At 38.1% G+C, this 20,911-nt stretch overlaps 1 protein-coding gene across 1 annotated transcript in view; it reads right to left on the bottom strand.

Moving 5' to 3' along the window:
• The window catches only part of mrpl23 (mitochondrial ribosomal protein L23), a 32,520-nt gene extending 19,193 nt beyond the window's left edge, over window positions 1-13,327 (bottom strand). Inside the window, exons 1-3 of the mRNA XM_063903816.1 lie at window positions 13,194-13,327; window positions 12,094-12,216; window positions 1,665-1,747 (exon numbers count right to left, since the gene is read on the bottom strand). Coding sequence (XP_063759886.1) covers window positions 1,665-1,747; window positions 12,094-12,216; window positions 13,194-13,213 — 226 coding nt within the window. The 5' untranslated portion in view covers window positions 13,214-13,327. The remainder of the gene's footprint in view (window positions 1-1,664; window positions 1,748-12,093; window positions 12,217-13,193) is intronic.
• Window positions 13,328-20,911: the final 7,584 nt, after the last annotated feature.

Below are 20,911 nucleotides of genomic sequence, written 5' to 3'. Positions count from 1 at the left end.
ATTAAAGTCTCAAAGACAGAATTAATAAGACTTTATGATTTCCAAGAAAGAATTACCTTTCTGTGAGCTCGATAACCAACATTTCATTTACAAGCTTGTCAACTGATTAAAGAAATGGGATGGACATAACCCCAATGATCACAGCAAAATAATTTGATTCATTTAGTTTCATCAGAAAAAAAAAATATCCTGAAGCTTGAATGTTTTCCACAACATTTACAAACCATTAATAAAAATGTTTTAAATGTTGACAATTGCTTTGCTGTGAAAAGTTTGTATCACTGGAAGCCATTATAACAGGAATTCTAGCTACTTCACAAAGCCATCTTTCCCGCCAACATTATAAGTGGAGATGGAGCAGTAAATATTGCTGAATTGGCTATTATTTAAAAGCCTATTTGTACTGTTGTGCTCTAGTGAGTAGACTTGTATATCACTGTATTGTTAAAAAAATCATTCATATCACAGTATGATGAATATGTGAATATATTGGAGAATAAATACTTACTAACCCTAACCCCATTGCATGAAATCACGTTTTTAAATTACTTATATATACTGTATATATATATATATATATATATATATATATATATATTCAGCGAAGAGGCAGAGTGTGTGTGTGTGTGTGTGTGTGTGTGTGTGTGTGTGTGTGTGTGTGTGTGTGTGTGTGTGTGTGTGTGTGTGTGTGTGTGTGTGTGTGTGTGTGTACCATTTGTTGATCACTCACAACAGCTGTGGTACAACTTCAGGATTTTAATTCAGAGGAAATGATTGTGGCTTGGTATTGCATTCCATGAATCAAGTGTTTTCATCACCGCCTTAACACTCTCTCCTTACAGTTGGAGGGACTCCATGTCTTCACATAGATGTGCAGTCATGCTATGTGTTATGTTCTTCAATCACTAGCTTTTTGCGTCATAAGGTTAGTGCCTGTGGGTATAAACTCTGCATTGTGGGTTTCTTTCTATTCTCCACGGCTCCTCGTACTCAGTCCAGTAAATAAAATGAGTTCCATACTGGAAACAATAATAAAACTAAATCCATAACATACCACAGACCTATACTGGGCCTGAGAGAACCAAAACTATAATGCTGCATGCAAATGCTCTTACTGGAATAATATGGTATTGAATTGCGGATTTGTAAGGAACTGAACTAACTTATTTCTGTGTGTGTATCTATATTTTACAGAGAAAACAGTCTACAATAATCTGGAAATATGCCTTGGTAACTGTCACTCATGAATATATTATCTAAATGTTATGTGAGCTAGAAGTTATGAACTTAATCTGAAACCAACCTGGGGACAGTCAAAGCCAATTTGAAAAGACGCAAGGATAATTAGACCCGACCTAGAATGCATTTGACCCGGGCACACCCAAACTGAAAGAAAACACCAACCCTAGCAGCAGCATGAAGCTCCCACAACTACGGAGCAGTGGCTGTCAGAAAAAGGAGCAATACGTAATCTATCCTGCAAGCCACATCACTTTGGGGAAAAAAAATCTCCTGTGATAATGACGCAAGAGCAAGTCAACTTTGATCCATTCTATCATTTGGTCTATTAGAAAATATCTCACGAGGTGGTGTCAATAACTCCCAAGTTGTGTAAATAATACAGCTCTGTGTATGTTCTTGTGCGAAGCAGTAAACACACATACCCATCTGTATCCTGGTGCGAACGGCTCCAACAGGGACATTATAGATGTTTTCCAGGTAGTTCTTTATGTCACACTTGGTCATTCTGTCGCAAAGAGAAAGAAAGAAGGAAAATGGGAGAAAGGGGGGAGAACAGGGTGTTAAACAAAGCTTTCAACATCAGAGGTCACAGTCAAGCACTTGCAGGGTTACATGCAATCAGTGTCCATCATATAACATTACGTTCACTTAATTGACACAGACAAAGAAACAATACAGCTTATTTCCACACTGCATTCCCATAAACTCTGCTGTTATACTGTCTACTGTAACTGACAGGACACTCCCGTCTAAACCCATATTCAGCTTTTATTCCCTGGCCCATAAAGTGGAGAGAAGAGAAATGTGAGTGTCAGTGTTCATCCAATTAGATGTCTGCATGTATTGATCGCGCCCGGTGAAACCCTACACAGGAAGCGAGCCTGGCACCAACTGATCCGGTGGGCCAGCTCAGCCGAAGATAGCCCACTGGGCAGCATTTGGAACGGATTGCACTGACCAGAGGAAGAAAGGCTTTTAACTGCTAATCAATCTGGCCAATTGGATTAGCCTGGTAGAGAGCACTTCCCAAATGCGTCTGACAAAGTGCTTAATAGCGACGCTGTGGTCTGACATGAGTGCCTCGGATATGGCATATTCTATCACCTCATATGTTTCTTTGATAGCGCCGGATAATATAATATTCCCTATTTTCAGAGAAAACAACACAATACCTTGTGATGCTGTTACAATATTAGCTAGGCAAACAATTGCATGAGAAAATCCCATCTGTGAACACAAAGACTCTTTGTACATAAGAATGATGTAATATATGTTTCCATGCGGTACAAACAAATGCCTTTTCCTTTATAATACGCTACATTTTGGCAAAGCTGACACTGAAGTAGCCAGCATCCTTCAATTTGACATGCTCAATTGTGTTTATCCAGCAAGGTAAGCCTGTTTACAACACTTCAGTTACTATTCCCACATTTGGATCATCCGTTACAGAATTAGGATGGTTTGATGTGGTGACTATTAGGACTTTCTATCAAACACAAATTTCAGGAAGCTACCTTTGAGAAAACAGAAAAGTAACCACTACCTGAGTTCATGCTCTCAGACCCAATACTGGTCCATGAGCACTGGGATTGTTAGTGTGAAGGAGTTTCTGCATCAGTATGCAAAGAAAGATGTACAAAAGACATTTTAAGGCCCTTTTGGGCCAATTGTTCTCCCTTTACCCAGGCGAAATGTGTTTCTCATGTGACATGCAGATGCATCTTTCTGCTCCATTTCCACCCATCTCCCCCATAACCCCCATCTCACAGTGTGTGTTCTGGAGGGCAGTGAAGCAGAGCGGACTGACTGGGGGTACTTGAGATCAAGAGACATAGAAAGAGAGAGTGATAGTGCTGAGAGACCGGTTTTCCTAGAAAGCAGGGGCGGGGAGCTGGAAATAAGGAAAGTGGCTCGGGGACTGCGAGGTCTCCCCCGGATCATTTAGCAGACGGACACTGATCCTGATTAATGGGAATCTAAATCCTTCTGCCTTTACCACTCAAATTATCCAGTCACCACAGGCATAGAGACAGCATATAAGAAACGTGCACAAGCATGGTCATGTCTGATACTCTGCCCTAATGTTTATTTTGTCAGCTAAGTTGTTTTGTTTTTGTCTTAGTTTAGGTCCTGTATCTAATATATATTGTCATATATTTAGTCTTTTTATCAAGTTTTAGTTCAATTAAGGTATTTCAGTGTTTCCAAACTATGTTAGTATAGTCAATGGAAACTGCTGTCATTTCGGTCATTTTAGTCATCAGAATATAATAATTTAGTCAATCTAGTCTAGCCAAAATATAACTTTGTCTTTCCTCCCTAGCCCTGTTTTTTTCATTGTTGACTTACATGTAAGTGAGTACGTTTCTGCAATTCTCCTTACTGTGTTCCCTATTTATTCTGCCGGCCGTAATCCTGGTAGAACTGCTGCATTGAAGAAATACAAAAAGCAGTCTATTATATTTTGTCTCCTCTTATGTGTGATTGAAAAACTATGGTGATGTTTTTATTTTTTAAACTACACTTTAAAATGTCTATTTTGAGCCAGAAATACTGCATGAATAAACTGTCACTGTTGTGTTTGTATCGTCATAGTCTTTAAAAAGGTTATGGCGAACTTGAATATATAAATAAGTTTAAATTACATATCTACGGCTGAAATAAACACAAGTGGGTGTCACAGATCAAATAAAAAATGAGAAAATGAAAACCAGTAACTTGCATAAAAGTAATGATATACATCATTATTTATCTATATCAGTAATCAAACCAGTCGTGATATAAATGGATAATGTACTCCAAAAATGTCTATATTTTCGCATACATCGCTATTAATTCATGTATAAACACACACCAATAATAGACACTGGATCTACAGGGGTTATTAAAAGGCTGTTTTTCTCTGACCTGAGTCAATAAATGACTCGCCCAGTTCAGCAAAACCTGGAATCAAGTCTGAGATGAGGCCTTGGGCTGAAAGCTGAGGAGAAAATGTCAAGCTAAGTGTACATAAACAAGGCTAAACTTAGACAAAGGCGTGGTGTCTTCAATGGTGATGCAGGCAGCATCTGATCATCATCCCAGTATAAACACCCATCTGACTCCACAAGCTAACCTTTCACACCTATGTCTCACAGGAAGAATGAAAACTTGCCTCCAGCAACTGCAAGGGCGAAAGGCATCGTTCCTCAGCAACTGGTATATATTTATACACAAACACACATGCTACAAAGATTCCTCGCCCAAGATGATGAAAGAACTCCAAACACAAAACCTAGAAAGGCTTCAGATGACGCAGACGACGGATTAGGCTCAATTATGCTCCGTTGTTGCCGAGCAGGTTTAAAACAGGCACACTGGCACTATTGTCAGAAAACAATTCAAAAAGTTATATAGTTCTGAATTGTTTGAGAGAGGTGCATGATGTGAGATGAAAGGCATTCATCTGTTATCCAGTAGTGCTAACACAAACAGGTTCCTCAAGGGATGCAGACATGGATTAAATCTGATGCCCTTGTTTCCCCTTGCTGTGCCATGAGTCCAGAATAGGGGTTGTCCAAACTGCTGCCTGGGTCCATTTTTAATTGGCTTGCAGCAAATTCTAAAACTATAATTGAATATTTCCCACACATTAAACTTCTGTTTCTCTTGTATTGTAGTTTGTAATTATGTATGTAAATATATATAACAGTATTCACGTGTTTGGAAGCCCAGTTTTCAAATAAATTCAGTCAATTAAAGCTGAAAACTTTTTCTAACAAATCTTAGTTTATAAAAAAAAGCCCAGTATGTTATTTGCATAACAAGCTTGAAATATACCCTTCATATTTCCCCTTAATATAAGCAATCTGAGGCTTCTGCATTATGAGATGAGCTGCCAACACCTTTTGTAACTAAATAAATGAAAACCCTATGGAAAGCTGCGATGTAGGCAGATTTTTTCTTAAAGTATATTCAATTAACAAGCAAAGTTGACCTATATTTGATTGATTTTGCTCACTTCAGTGAAAAATGTTTGGACACCCCTCTTCTAGATGTTTGTGATGGTGCAGCAGCTTTGTCCATCTGCAGATTGAAACACACACCTCACCTCACCCATCAGCTTCTCTCTAATGTAATCCTTCCTCTGCAAATGAATCCTTACATTATGCTCCTGGATATTTCCTATTCACAGTATGGGCTAACTCGCAGTAAACCCAGGAGATTGGGAGTATCAGTTCCAGTACTTTAAGGCAACCATTTACACCTGTGACCCGCAAGCATATGAGAAAAGTAGGTGAAAGGGCACATTTGGAAAAGTGCGAGACAGGACAGAGGCAGCTTTGACAGTCTTTGACAATGAGGATAGTGAATGTATTCTAAAAGTTCAGAGACTACTGCTGCCCCTTGTCTATTAATGTGTTGGTGCTAAAAGAACATCTGCCAGGTGAAAGGGTGGTGCCTCTTTTGTACATAAAGGATACCCTATACAGCTACCCACTTACAATTATCTTCAACCACAAACTATACACAATATTAACTGAAGACTCACTGTGAAACCCTACGTTTGACAATAGGATTAAACCATTCTTCAATTTATCGAAAAATATATTTTTTATAAACTGATTCTGCTTTGAGAAATATAATTATAAAGTATACTTTAAGCTTGCATATAAAGTATGTCACTCTATTGTACATGTTTTTCAGCTATGTGTCCAAAGATATACTCTGGGAAAGTATAAACAAGAGGGCACAGCTTTCAAAAAGATGGATCAGTTAAAAGGAGAAATCAAAGCTTCTACATTATATCTATATACGCAAACGACTCAGAAACGTATTTGGCAGCCTCTCAAACTCATTGGTCATACTTTACAAAGGGAAACACATTGGGTGTGGGAAGCGATTGTGAATAACAAAATAATTTTAAAAATGTTTCATTACTGTTGTACCTGGAAGTGTATAATGACACTCATCAATTTTACTACTGAACATCATGAGATTAAAAAAAAGGTACAAATCTAAATTGTGAATCATTTAGACCTTAACAGGTTGACAAATATAAAAAACAATAGTGGGGTCCATGAATTGTACCTCTTTAAGAAAGTGTAAACATGTTGTAGCGGCAAAATTCATATAAAAATAAACAGATAACTAACTAGGCACCAGTTAGTGAATCGTACAGAGGGCAAGGATTCAATTCCAGACAAGAATCTCCGTATTTATTTCCATGATCCAAAATACATTCAACACAGTTTCCTATTCATTTGTTTCCTTTAGCCTTTCCTGTTGCTTTTCTTGTGGCCTGTATCACCCTGGTAAAAAACCATGTGCCTACTAGTGCTCTACTCCCACAACCAAACTGTTTCAAATATATACAATTACATCAGGTGCCCTAATCACCCAGTGCCCAAACGTGCCTTCAAAATAAAAGCATAGAAACTACTTTACCTCACCTAAATAACAACACTAAACAATAATATGAAATTCACAAAAAAAAAAAAAAAAAACAGCAAGTAAATAAATGATTAACTTAAATAATATAAAGCATTATATAGCTACAACACACATAATATTAAAGTACTGAACTATAGATTTTTAAAATAACAAAAATAGCAAAGGTATGTTTTGCTTAATGTTTCGGTCAACAGGGAACTCCGGAGGCACCGGTAATCTTGTATTTGATGACATAAACAAAGTTGTTTGTATCAACACATAGCACTCTCGCTGTACTCATATTTCCGTCACCTTCATGTTTGACCCATAATGACCGATAGTTGAAAATGGGACGACATACTAATAGACATTTTTATCAGGATAACAACAAACTCTTGGTTTAGCAGTGGGAACGTGCGTAACTGAATAACTGTTAGATGAAAAGCTATGTCAATCTGGTAGATCATTTTCATCTTTAGGGTGGATTAGTGGTCATCACGGTGAGTCATGTTTTAAATATGGTGCGTGTGTAGTTGACTGTATAAACAGAATGCCATGCCACAGTCCTTATAAATGATTTGATATAACAACATGTGGTCCAAAGAATGGGGGTGTTGCTGTTGTCATGTCCTTGTTGCTGCATGAGCAATACTTTGCATAGCAATGATTCAGTGACCATCATGCTTTTTTGTGGCTCTCATGAATCCTCATTGGAAAGGTTGCTTGTTTTAGCAACTTGACTTGGCAAACCACTGGAAAACTTTAAATGTGGTTCCCTGCTTGATAGAAACTGGACTGCATCTACATTTGGTCTTTTTATGGGGCCTTTTTGGTTGGCAGATCAGCTTTAACAATTGAAGGGAATGGAAAAGAAAAGGATGACTCGACACATCGGAACCTCAAGCCCTTAACATATAACTTAACTATTTGGCTTCTATTTCTTGTACGCAAGTATCTTTTTGTTGTCCTGAAGTAACATTAATAAAAAATTATGACTTTCAAAACTGTGTAAAAAGGGATCGTTTTGAAGTGTGGTCAAATGAGGTAGTTATTAGGCTGGCAACGGTAGGCGGTAATAAACAGCATTTGGGCATACACCAATAACATTACTATCCCATTGCCTCTACTGTTGTTTTTATTTTTATTTTATAACACCCTTTAAGTTCATTTTTCGCATATCAGAGTCCACACTCACAAAAATGTATGTAATATGTAGTCAATACAGTCCGACAGAGGACCTGCTATATTAGCCATATTATGGAGAGTTGACAAACAGGGTTCTGGTTCAAGGGAAAAACCAAAAGCAATATGGTAAAATTTAAAATTCTAAAAAATGTTACTAGGGAGCCGGATAAAAGTGACGAGGCATTCTTGTATCAGCCAACACAAGAAATGGATTAGCATTGAGGACCATAATACGTTAGGGTTAGTCATTACAATTACTGGCAGAAAGAAATGACATTACAACTTTAAACTGTGGTTTCAAAAGACAATAACCCTTTTGTTTTTATCAGCTGAATGATCCCTCTGACGTGTTGATGTTTGTGATCAAATAAGAATCTCAGAAATGATTTAATGTGTAACACTTATCAACACATCGTTCAGTAAGGTCAAGTCTTAGGTACACTAAAGAGTCCACACACACACACAACATCAAAGTACATTGTGTCAGAGAGGCTTAGTGGTGAGAATGAAACAGGAGAGTTGTTTTCTGCGCAGATGAAAGGCAAAAGAAAGCCGCTCCTCATTGTCAGCCTGCCCCATTGTCAGGTTTGGGTCGAGATATGCACACTCACTACTTTAACCCTCCCATCTACAGAGACAATAGACGCACAGAAGTTGCTCAACACTAAGTATCAAGATCATAAAAGCAGACTTTGTTTAGGGAGAAAGCCATTGAGGAACCGGAGACTTAGGGAGAGAACAGACAGCTGAGAAGTTGAGAGTATGAGAGCAGCGTGTGAAGGATTAGATTTATTGTTTGTGTTTTTGTCTTGACAATAGAACAGAAATAGATCAAAGAACAGGTCAATAGGTGTCAGTAAACTCTTCACAGAGAGACGGGTGGACAGTTAGTTACACTCCACTACCAGCTCACTAAATGACTTCCTATGACATAAACTGAGGTTAATTAGCCTGAAAAATACGCTAGTTTCCAACTTGAGCTACGTGTTAATAAAGTGGAACGGTCAAACAGAATCTGTGACTGTCATTGCACTCATAACATTGTTGGATCCAACAGGTGCTGAACACTGTTGAGTGGAAGGACAATGTGAGCTGCTGTGTAGCTGGGTCAGTTTGCTCATGCCTGATTACAGTGAGAAACCTCAGCACGGTCTGGTTTCATAGTTATTAGACAGCATAGTAGCATGAAATGTGACTGAGTAGTAGACCGAACACAAAGTTCAGCTTTGTGTTCCTTCTCTTTGTATGTGCTTGTGCGTGTGTGTGATGTGTGTGTAAGTGTCAGTGCTGGCCTCTATCCATGCCAGGTGAGGCACAAGAGGTGTGTGTGTGGGTGTAAACCCAGAAATTTGATGATGTTCCTTCTAGAGCAGGGAAGAAATACTAACATAGCACAAAAGGTTTGAGAACAATCAAAAAGACAAACAAACATGTCCCTCCAGCAGGTAGAAAAAGAATTATAAGAGAGCTCAGTCCAGGTGTCTCAAACAAAAAGTGCCAAAGAGGGATTGGTTTTGGACTCGGTGCAAAGGGTTTAAGAAAAGCACAATAAACAGCAGAGCTCAGGGTGGGACAGAGAAAGACATGCGCAGATGATAGAAAGTGAATAGTAGTGGAAACAAGCAAGAAACTACGTAGATAAAAATAAAGGCTACCTTGTGTTATTGCCCTGAGAACGTCAACATTACCACTTCTTATTAACAGCTGCTCGGCACTACAAGATATCCAGGCCAACAGCAACTACCCTTGAGCGTCATAACTACAGCAGCTTTCACTGTAGTATTGGCTGAAACCCATCAATAAGCTAGAGGTGTAAATGATTTAAGGTTTGTGTCACTGTCTCTTCGTTTGGCGATTTACTACATTTTGAGTATGAAAAGTAACAAAATAACAGTGCTCCAAGCACACACACTGAGGCCCCAGCAGCATATCAATCAGCCGTGCACCTCTCCCAGGCATCAAAGACTGCAAGGAAAAAACCCTTACACACCCTTATAAACACACAGGCACCCTGCACTTACCCACTTTTGTGCATATATACACAAAGACACACACCATTTTTACAAACTGACTAAATCACACTGACAAGCGTGCACACAGACACACACACACAATTACATAAGCACCCTAGGAGTTTGGCAGAGAAGAGGCAAGAATCAGAGTGGGAGGCCAGGCACCTGGATGAAGAGATTATGGTCTAAACCCCACCAGAGACACATGGATGATCTGCCTCAAACTTCAATTTCTCTCCCCAGTGTGGGCTCCGGTCCTCTCATCGCCTGAGGAGCACTGCTAACCTCAGTGACCTTGGCTCGCAGAGGTACTCAAAATCAGATCATCACTACTAAGTGCTGAGTAGGGTGGACCTCCTGTTGCTTATATGTTGTTATATGACGTAATACCTGTTTCTCAAACCAGTTCATTTCGTTAAAAATAACCACAAGTAAACCTCATTAAACCAACTCTATTAATATATGTACTACCATGCGAATATCTAATCAGCCAATCACGTGGCAGCAGTTCAATGCATTAAAGGAATGTAGAAAGGCTTAAGATGATTTACTGAAGTTCAAACCAAGCGTCAAAATGTGAAAGAAATGTGAATTGAGCACCTTTAAACGCGGTTGAAGAATGGTTGTAGGTGCCAGAGAGGCGGGTTTTTAGTATTTCAGAGAATTCTTTTCTACAGGAATTTTAACGCACAACATTTCTATAATTTATCGACAATTCTTGGTTTCCAGTTCCGGGCTTTTTTGATGCTAGAGGTCAGAGGTGAATGGCCAGACTTGTGCATGATTTTTTTAGCAAAGGAGCATTCATGTGCAAAAAAGGAACCGTAAAGTAGTTGAACAAATAATAAACCCCATTGGACATGAACTTGGAGCATGATCAAGAACAGATCACTTTTATTCTGTGTGTAGATATTAATATTGTCTCCTCTTTGTTCACATAAAGCTGTCTACAACATGGACCATTATAGCGGGAAAAAAAAGCACTTTTGACCTTGCCTCCCGCCCCACGTCACACTTTTGCAAGTCATCCTTGAAACTGAGTTCATTAAAGACAGCCAGAATGTGGTAGTAGATGTCTTCACTGTTAAGACTGGGCAACATATTTCTGTTCTTGGGGCTGTTACGCCACCTGGTGGTGATTGTAACCAACTCCATAACATTGCATACTGGTCCAGCAAGGCTGTTTCAGTGCCAGTAAAAACAAATGATTGTAGCCTAAAACGTGAAACATATGTCCATTATATAATAGTTCTGACTGCAACTTAATTAATACTATAGTATTACAAACTAAATAACCTAAAACTATTGTTTGCCAAATAAAATAGCTGATTTTATATTCTCTTAATAGTACAATTTATACAGGGTGTAAGCTTGTTATATTTGTATTCGTAAGAAGCACTGTAAACGTTGCTTTAAGAGTTGTTATAGTCATTACATCCTAAAGGTATATATATAGGGTCCAGGGTCCCTGTGATAATTATCATCCAGTCTTCAGAAAAACACATGGTGCAAGTTTCAAACTATCAGCAGCTATAATTGTGAGCAGAAGCTGTTTTAGAAGAACAGATGTTCTTTGTTATGTATTGTATGGCTCTATAGAGACTGGAGAAAGATAATACAAATGTAATTTTCCATACACATAAAAACACATAAAACCATACATTTAAAACAGACAGAGGTTATTAGATAGTGGTGATTTGTGAATTCCTATGTTAAAGTATGACAAACATTTAAGTAAAGAAGATTAAATTAGGAGGGAGGACATTTTTTCCTGTCTCTTCCCCTTTATTACAGGAGTAGTAGTAGTTTAGAATATCAACATGTGCAATACACCACTGTGGATTTGCTGTGGGACAAAAAAGCAGCAACATTTGAGAAGAAAAACATTTTTCAGCTACAGTAAACTCATCATATAGTTTTTTTAAATGGTATAAATCACTATTGTTTGCAAACAGTACACACTTTTTATCAAGGTTTTCTCTGTAATAATAAATAAACATCCATGAACCTTTGTGCAAGAAATTGCTGAACAATAAATAGTGTCAAAACAGCCAACCATTTAATTATTCACAGACACAAATGAGTCACATTTAAGCAGAGGACAATCACTGTTTTAGTTTTTTTCCTTTTCATTGCATAACTACACACTATGGAATTTCATAATGGTAGAATACAGATTCTTTGTACTTCCTTTAATGCAGCTCTTCAAAATATAATGAAAGATCTGGAAGCAAATACTTACTCCATTGGGATGCGAAACTGGACAGTGTCAGGAGGCTGCTCTGTTCCAGGTCTCACAAGAGTCAGGAACCAGTTTGGTCGAAAGATCCTCAGCTGAGGGTTTCCCAGCTGGTACAGAGGGTATCTGAGGAGAAAGCCAGATTCTTATCATCCACAGTATCATTCCCATACATCCTGTAGTATTTCCTACAATCACACTAACAACTGGGTAATCAACAAATTGCATTGTGTGGTGCAATTTTTGTTTCATTAGCTGTAACTAATTATTGTCAAAAAGATGATGAGAGCAAAACTTTCAAAAGAGAGTGGCGTAATGAAAAACCAGAGGATGAGATCACTGTTTGTGGTTTGCCATCCAAATCACACAAACCACACGCTTCGCCTTGATAGGTTGTAGGTAATGACATATGGAAATATTTGGCTTTTAAGCTGCTAAATGAATTTTCACCAGCTGTATGTGTAACGGTTTAGCAGTTTTCACCAAAATCAGCTGGAACTTTTTAACATCTCTTTAGGCACAAATCTAGTTCATACAGTAGATGCACAAACTGGCATACTTTTCTGGTTGTAGTCATGGGAGAGCCTGTTTGTAAACGGTTTCCTGTAACTCCAACAGTAATATCACATTATTTAAAGTCTACGATTATATCAGACAATGTTGAGGTCAAACATGACTGAATTAATTCACACTTTTGACCCGATTAAGCCCGTAAGTATAGACACAGTTGAGCAACTCCACTTTCTAAAAACCATTGCAACGACCTGGGTGTCATGGTTACCTACATAGTAACAGTAAGTGCTGTAGCTGCATGTTAGCAAAAGTTTGTTTTTAGCATAGCTTGCGAATGCTTGAAACGTTCTTGAGGCGTAACATCATTTAAGATTCACACTGAGCACATTAATAGAAAATAGATTCAAGCGCACTGCAAATGTGTAAAATGAATAACAACGTGTGCGAAAAGCTGCATCAAGAAGGGCAGCCGCAAGAAGGCTGATATGCTAATGTTAGCTGGGTCTGCTTGTTTACCAAACTACCATACAAACACAGATGTAATCCCTACGTTGAGCGTATTTATGCCTATAAATAGGAAGAACACTTACAGTAGCCGTGACACTGGCATCACTGGATCCGTTTTACCACGCAAGCTGCCAGGTAGTTGTGTTGTAGTCTTTTCAAGGTTGTCAAATGCTACACGAGCATGGTTCTACTTCCGGTTACACTGAAACAGCGCATGCGCACTGGAGGTAGTCAATGCCCTTGTAAAAAAATCACCCTTGTAGCATGAATTTAGGATTATTCCTGATCTACACATTTAAAAGACTAATTGAAGGTGCACTGGAAGTAGCCTAACTTAGACTTGTTTGGACTGAAGTTATGTCACTGGACTTCAAAGAGTTCTTAATGTGTTCAGAAGATATTTTGTGATTGGGCCTATATTGAGCAAATTAGTCTTAAAAATCTGAGAGCACTGAAATACAAGGGCAAGATATAGTAGTAATATTGAGCAGCACTCAAATGACTGGAAATATGGGACAAGAAATACCAGGAGTTGAGGTTATTATCATTGTTTCATTGCACATTTATAAGCTACCTTTAAATATCTGCTACCAATTGTTTTTTAATAAGAACAGCATTTGATTCAAACTCAGAACACTTAATAAATATAGACAAGTCCTAATACCAATCAGGCACATTTGCTTAACGTTAGACTAACCTATAAATTAATCAGTATCATGTAAAACTTGAAAAAAATCGGTATAATAATAATAATAATCATCATCATCATCATCATAATAAAAGTAGTGCTATATTATAATCACCTGTTAAACATGTTTTATTTATTTTATTTTATTGTCACAACCAACCACTTTAATTACCTCCTTGGATAACACTACAGTAAATATTGTAATTTTAAGGATCTCTTTCTATTTCGGCGATGTAACTGCTCGACAAGTATTCAGGGCACATATAATGAGACAGCAGCAGAGGGAGACCTTGTCCCAGTTTCATTCAGACCCTTTGCCCCAGTGTCTGACCTCACAGCCTCTACGATATGCTTGCAACAGGGGTAAGTGTGATTGAAGGACCCCTGAGGGAAACATGACTCCTTGGCTCAGGCCTCAGACCTGGCAGGAAGTGGACCACACTGATGGCCCACACTATGCCAGGGAGGGAAGTTTCCATCCATATGATGCCATGGAGTGTGTGTGGACAGTGGAGGGCAGTAAGGCATTTGATTACTATGCAGTTGTTGTAATGTTTACCAGTTTACCCAGGTATTTTTTACACTCTCAGTGTCCTGTCATGCCTACCATTGTCTAATTGAGGTTTTAGCTTTGAAGAAAAATAACTGTTCCCTGCCAGCATTTCATTGGTTGTTTACTTGTTTGCTGCTCTGGAACTGGTTCACTGGAAAGCTGATAAAGCTGAGAATGTTTTTTTCAGAACTAAAGTAATATAATGCAAACAACTTAAGCATTCGAACTTTATAATTGTTTCATAAGATAAATAGTTAATTTCTCTTAAATTCTATTCACTTTCAATCAATGTATCATCATTTATGAATAGTGTATATTAAAGTACAGACCGTAATGATGGTAAAAGCTGTTCCAGTAATACAGTGTTATCATTTATGCATGGCGTTAGAACAGGGATTTATTGCTTTTGCAAATCCCTTGATCACTCAGAGATAACTTTTGCCTCTTTTTCTTAAACCATGAATTTGCTACAATGGTGGATTATGAGCTGGAAAAAAAGAGCAACTTCCTGAAGTGGCCGGCCCAAATCTCACTGTTTAGGGATAGATATCTAGATTTTTTTTTATTGCTGATCAATGTTAATAATATGAAACAAAAAGGACAAAATTACAACTCAGACATGACAAGAAATGTTGAGAGACTAAGGGAATAACAAGCAACAATCCTGAATGTATTTTTAAGCTGAAGTGTTGGGCTGTTGGGCTGAGAGACAGTGTTATGCATTGCCGCTGTGTTGTAGATAGGCTCAATGTGTAAATCTATTTTTGAATGGCTTTAATTATCAAGTTGATAGTAAATGTCTTATATTTTCATTTATTCAACTTTAAAACAAACTAATTTGAGGGACAACAGGGTCCCCTGGAAGTCTTGAAGGTTGTTAATTACACTGAAAAAAATTAAAACTGAATCAGAATCAGAAATACTTTATTTATCCCAAACTGGGAAACTTTTTTGACATAGCATAACATTTCACATAACTGTATTAGGTAGGTTGAAAGCAATAATATTACGTTGAACTTAATATTTTTTATTGAAATGTAATATTATTGCTTTCAACTAACCTAATTCAGTTATGTGAAATCTGTTGATATAATGAATGTAATTTATTTTATGTTCTTATGTGTCTGTGTTATGTGTATACGTTTAATATCCAAGTTCTTATGACCATTGTTTTTACTTTGGGCCCCGATTTTCTTGTTGCAGACGCAGTAGCAGTAGCTGCACTTAGAACCTCCTTCAGTGTTTAGCAGCCAGTGCAGACCAGGCCAGGTCTAAGGGGAGGGGGCGCGCAACATGAACCGATGGAACCTTAAGCCAAAAGTCCAGTCTCACACAGTTATCCACCTTTGCCATTTATAGATGTGATTCAAGCCTGTTTGTTAATGCACACAGTTTGACTCTTTGATGGAAAATAAAAATGAACTACATTATCTAATTATGCTGGTTTCCATAAGAATGCAATGCTGATTAATGTGATTTTATTGCTTTTTCAATGGCCGAGGCAAAAGCCTGTGAGAAGTCTGCTGCCCTCATTACTTTTTCAATTTGCTCCTTGTGAATTGTCTTTTTTTTTGTTATAGCTGAGTTTGGCAGAAGTCATATTCTGGTTAATGGCTTGGCCACTTAACTCCCTGCCTTTATAGTTAAAGTACTTAGTGTTTGTGTCACGTAATCATACAAAAGCAAACAAACAGATTCTCACACACGTATGTAAATACATGCATATACATTTCTTAAACCTATGCTCAGCCGGACACGTACAATTTCTGTTAGCAATCACCTATAATTCATTGTGTGAATGCAAGAGAGAGAGAGAGAGAGAGAGAGAGAGAGAGAGAGAGAGAGAGAGAGAGAGAGAGAGAAAGAGAAAAAGAGAGAGAGAGACAGAGAAAGAGAAAGAGAAAGAGAAAGAGAGAGAGAGAGGTTTGTAATAAAAGTTCAGGTCTGGGGCAGTGGAAAGTGGCTGTTTTTGTCACAGTCAAAAAAAAAAAGTGAGAAAGTGAGGAAGGAGGAAGGAGTGCTCTACTGCAGAGGTGGATAGAGGGAAACAGTCTACAGCGTTATTGTCCCGCCAAGAGCGGGCGTTGGGGCCGCATGGAAACTTTCCCCCTCCGATTCTCAGGCAGGAGAAGTTGTCGGTATTGAATATCCTAGAGAAGAAAAAAGGGAAAACGTAAATTGAAGATCCAGACGTGAAGATGGAAAAGTTTGTCAGTTCAACAAGTAGTTTTCCATGTAATGGGACTACTTGAATGTTTCCCTGTAAAGCCACTTCATCCTGGACCATACAGATGCCTTAAATCATTTCCTTAATGAGTTACCCAGCTAAAATAATAGCTAATGATAATGAGTTTTCATATAATACAAAACAAATAATCCAATGACTGCAACAACAGCCGCAGTAGCAGATGAAGAACAGGTAGAACTTTATCAAAGACACTAAGAGCATTGAGAGTCCACATTCGAATCAGCGTTGGCCTGTTAATTTCTGTGGTCCCATGCAAGGCTTATACAGTACGATTGTGCTACAGCATGTTATGTATGTTATGTAGCACAGGCAGGGATAAGGCAAAACTGTGTCAGGGGAGCCAATTATCATTTTTGGCAGGAGTTCTTTATAAAACCATTCTCATCCTCCATTGACAATCTGCAACAGATGTTTCAAAGACTCACAAATCCTCAGTGGGTTGTTATCTATAAGGGTTCACTGAACTAGTCAGTCCATCTATTCCTACATTTTTAGGTACACTTATGGTACATTATGGCTCTACGAGGGATTGCCCCGCTTTGGTTTGGATTAAAACAAATATTAACAAAGATGTGATGAATTGACATGATTTCTGGACATACGTAAGCCTAGAGGATGAGTCCTATGATTGTGGTGATGCCTGTTGTTTTTGTTCATCGAGCGCCATTAGTTGCTCAAAGATGAGCATCTACTCAATGGTAGGCACAACATTTGTACAGGTCTTTTGATTAGGATCAAGTAGCAGCCTCCTGGTCTAAAAAGTGAACCTGATGTGCTTTGACATCTTTCTTACTAATGGCCAACAAGAGGCAACACTAATGACAAAAATAAGTCCAATTGTATAGAAGTCTTAGAGAACTACCCTACTCCTTACTTGATTCACCATGTTAATACACCTTTTCCTAATGCCTTTATGGTCTCAATCACTTCTTTTGCTACCCTTAAATATGGCATTATTTTTAAAAGGTTGTATGCTTCAGGGCCAGACCAACTGGGGGTCGACAGGTCGCTACCAATGGGTTGACTTTTTGGAATGCTGTTTGTGTTTACTCAATTTCAAAGTTAAATGCTTTCACAGTGTTTTCTGTTAAGAAAGGTAAACTGTCATATATTCGTTGCCTAAAGTGTCAACTTCTGTTGAAATAAGTTCTACTACAAAAAGACAAGCAGTTAACCAGGAGAGGTTGTTTTATCTGGAGATGACAGAATTCGGCTATGACAATACCAATGTAAACTGAGAAGATGAAGTGGAAATGTTGGAATTGGGTATAATATAGATTCTTATCTCACATTGCATTGTAACTTTTATTCATGTATATTATACCTGTTGGGTTTATTGTATTATCTTTGCTTTTTAATGCCTGTTTTTACAGTAAATGCCATTTTATAATGTGTTTCTGCTGCACTATTTGTTAAAGCTCTTAATGTCTTTCATTTTTGTAAAGCACTTTCAATTGCCTTGTGTTGAAAGGTGCTATATAAATAAACTTGCCTTGCCTTGCCTTGCCTTACTCGTCATGTAATTTCTGGTTCCAGAAAAACGAGATGGTGACGACCAAATATGCTTTAAAAATTCTAGTTTTATTGTTTAATGTCTGTGGTTATGATGTAGTACCCGCAAAACTAAACAAGACTAGTCAGGACAAACTAGATAGGCTAAACTAATTTTTAAATGCAGTTTTGAATACTGCTACTTTGAACTTTGTGTAGCTTGAGGCAGCCCACTTGACACAGAGCCTAAACCATTTGCTGCTCAACCCCACAACTAATTAAACCCCTGCCCCCTTGCCATCAACACTAAATAAGTGGTCAGAGGAAGTGGCCAATTCAGGTCAGATTCCTCTGTTTTTTCATGTGCCATGTTCACACTCTCTAAGGGAGCGGGTGCATACCACGCAGCAGTCCTCTGACTATTAATAGCCGTGAGGGATGGAGTCGGGGGCAATCTGGATGGTGTGTAAATTTAGACCCTCCCCCCTGGATGTTCCGTTGATGTCATGAGGCTGACCTCTGACCCAGGAGCCTGGCTGCCACAAGGCCCATGTTGAACTTGAATTCAAGGGGTCCATATGCAAGCGTTCACGAACACACATGTGCAAACACTTATTAATGTACAGGAAATATGCACAAATGCACTATTTAAATGTAAAATTGGAAACAGTCTTTAAAAAGGAGCTGTATAAATATGTCACCAAAGTGCTCAGTGTTCTGTACATTTTTTACCCAAGATAAACTATCACATGAAAACTTCTGACAAACTAACTGGCTCTGGAGCTTCTTTGTCGTTAATTCTCAAACTTGTCAGTGTGCAAAAAAAAAAAAAAAAAAGGAACAAATGAATCATCTGCCTTGTTCTGTCCTGCTTTGCAATTAAATCCATAAAGTTGTACACGATCACCCACTGATCTTTAAATGATTTTGAAATGCAGTTAGAGTAGGGTGATTGGGTAGAGTGCTCACACAGGTTCCCACATCCTGATCCAGTGTCTCTGCCCCTGCCAGAGTTATGTGATGGATTGGAGGGCGGGGGGTTGACATGCATAAACGGGGACAGAGGCAACTGATCTTCAAGGTATGTCAGCCCGCACTCTTTGGATATCTTGTGCACAGCACCGCGGAAGAGACCTTAACCTACAAACATAACAACATTGTTCATGGCTCTTGTCTTATTTTTGGGTTTGATAAAGTTGTTGTTGGATACCGATAGAGCCATGACCATGTAACAGTAAGAACTGTGTTGAAATGAATTTATAGTGACACCGGATTGAAATGACTCAACATGATCCATATGCAGTTTAGGTTATACAAAGTTATGACAACGGATATTTTTCTGTGAGAGCTAAGAGTTGAGAATTGCACACAATTTTGCTCACATGGATATTGACTCAATTTATAGTCAAACGGTGGACATCTATATATGCTTTGATTATAACTCTAGACACAATGGATGTTGACAGTCCAAATGCCACCTTCTACCCTTGAGGTACTCATAAACAACATTCTTTTCCTGAAATGTCTTCCACACTTGATATGAACCACGCATATACATATTGATCACAACCTGAATCTATCACAGATTTCTTTATTGCTTTACATTTCCACTACAAATAAATCTGTGACTCAGATGTCCCCTGTATCTGATTCTTCTAAAGCAAAAACAATTAGGCCTACAGTACATGCAAAATGTTGTATTCTTCATTATGGTTAGGATTTTGATTAAACTAGAAATGCATCATATGGCTACTCTGTCTCACTTAATAAAGACAAAAGTTGATTCCTGACACATAATTCAATTTGCCTTGACTAAGAAAAAAAGGTTAAGTTTATCAAGACATATCGACATTCAAAGCGACCTAATGCAAAACATAACACTTTCAGACACATACAGGTTACAGATTTTTAATATTTTAGTTTAGGCCAAAGAGAAAACGCTTCCTACTATTCTGTCGACACTGCAAAATATATTTATTTTACCTACTTAAACACCTTTTCAGGTTTAGCAAGACATTTCTTCCAATGTTGTGACATTGTGTTGTCAGTATGAACTCACTATGAAACCAGTGTCACTATATTTTAGGGGCATGCATACAAATGAAACAGATAGAAAGTTCATATAAAATAGAACATGGATTCCAAATAACTTTATTTTGTAATATGTAGTGTGCAGTGGCCAAACAGTAATTAAAAATGATATTAGTGCAGTAGAACTCCCTTGAGCTTGAGCAGGAATGTTTGCTGGGTGACCGGGATGGGTTCTCCATGTCACTTTGTGCACTTGGCAAAACTGGCAAATCAAGCTACAGCCGCGGAAAAATCTTTATCTCTACATGTAGTATGGCAGCCATTCCAGTGTCTGTTGAATTCCAACACAGAGGAAAAATTGCCACTAGCTTATAGAATACAATAGGAAAAAAACAAAACATTTAACTCAAAAGACGTACCTATAAAAAATAAAACAAGAGAAACTGATAATGCTGAAGCGGTCTCTTAATTTTTTCCGGGGCTGTATATCTAAACCCCAATCTTTCGAACCAACTAATAATCAAATCCCCTCAGGAATAATTATTATAAGGCGAAAATGTTTTAGTGACCTCTTGGTCAGTTTGATGAATAAGTACATTAGATGTAACAAATTAAACACGCACATGTAATGAAGACAGTCCTATTCCACTGCAAAGATCATTGTGCTTGTGATTTCAAACCGAATCATCACTCTTTGCTCTCTAATAAAAATATGAAACACCCACAATATCAAATTTGGATAAGGAATGGCAATTGACGCCCCTGACCGTCTATCAAACCACCAGATGAC

This window comes from Eleginops maclovinus, chromosome 2 (assembly GCF_036324505.1).
Source record: "Eleginops maclovinus isolate JMC-PN-2008 ecotype Puerto Natales chromosome 2, JC_Emac_rtc_rv5, whole genome shotgun sequence".
Taxonomy (NCBI): Eukaryota; Metazoa; Chordata; class Actinopteri; order Perciformes; family Eleginopidae; genus Eleginops; species Eleginops maclovinus.
Note: the sequence above shows the minus strand (reverse complement) of the source record. Positions and strands in the feature narration are given on the sequence as shown.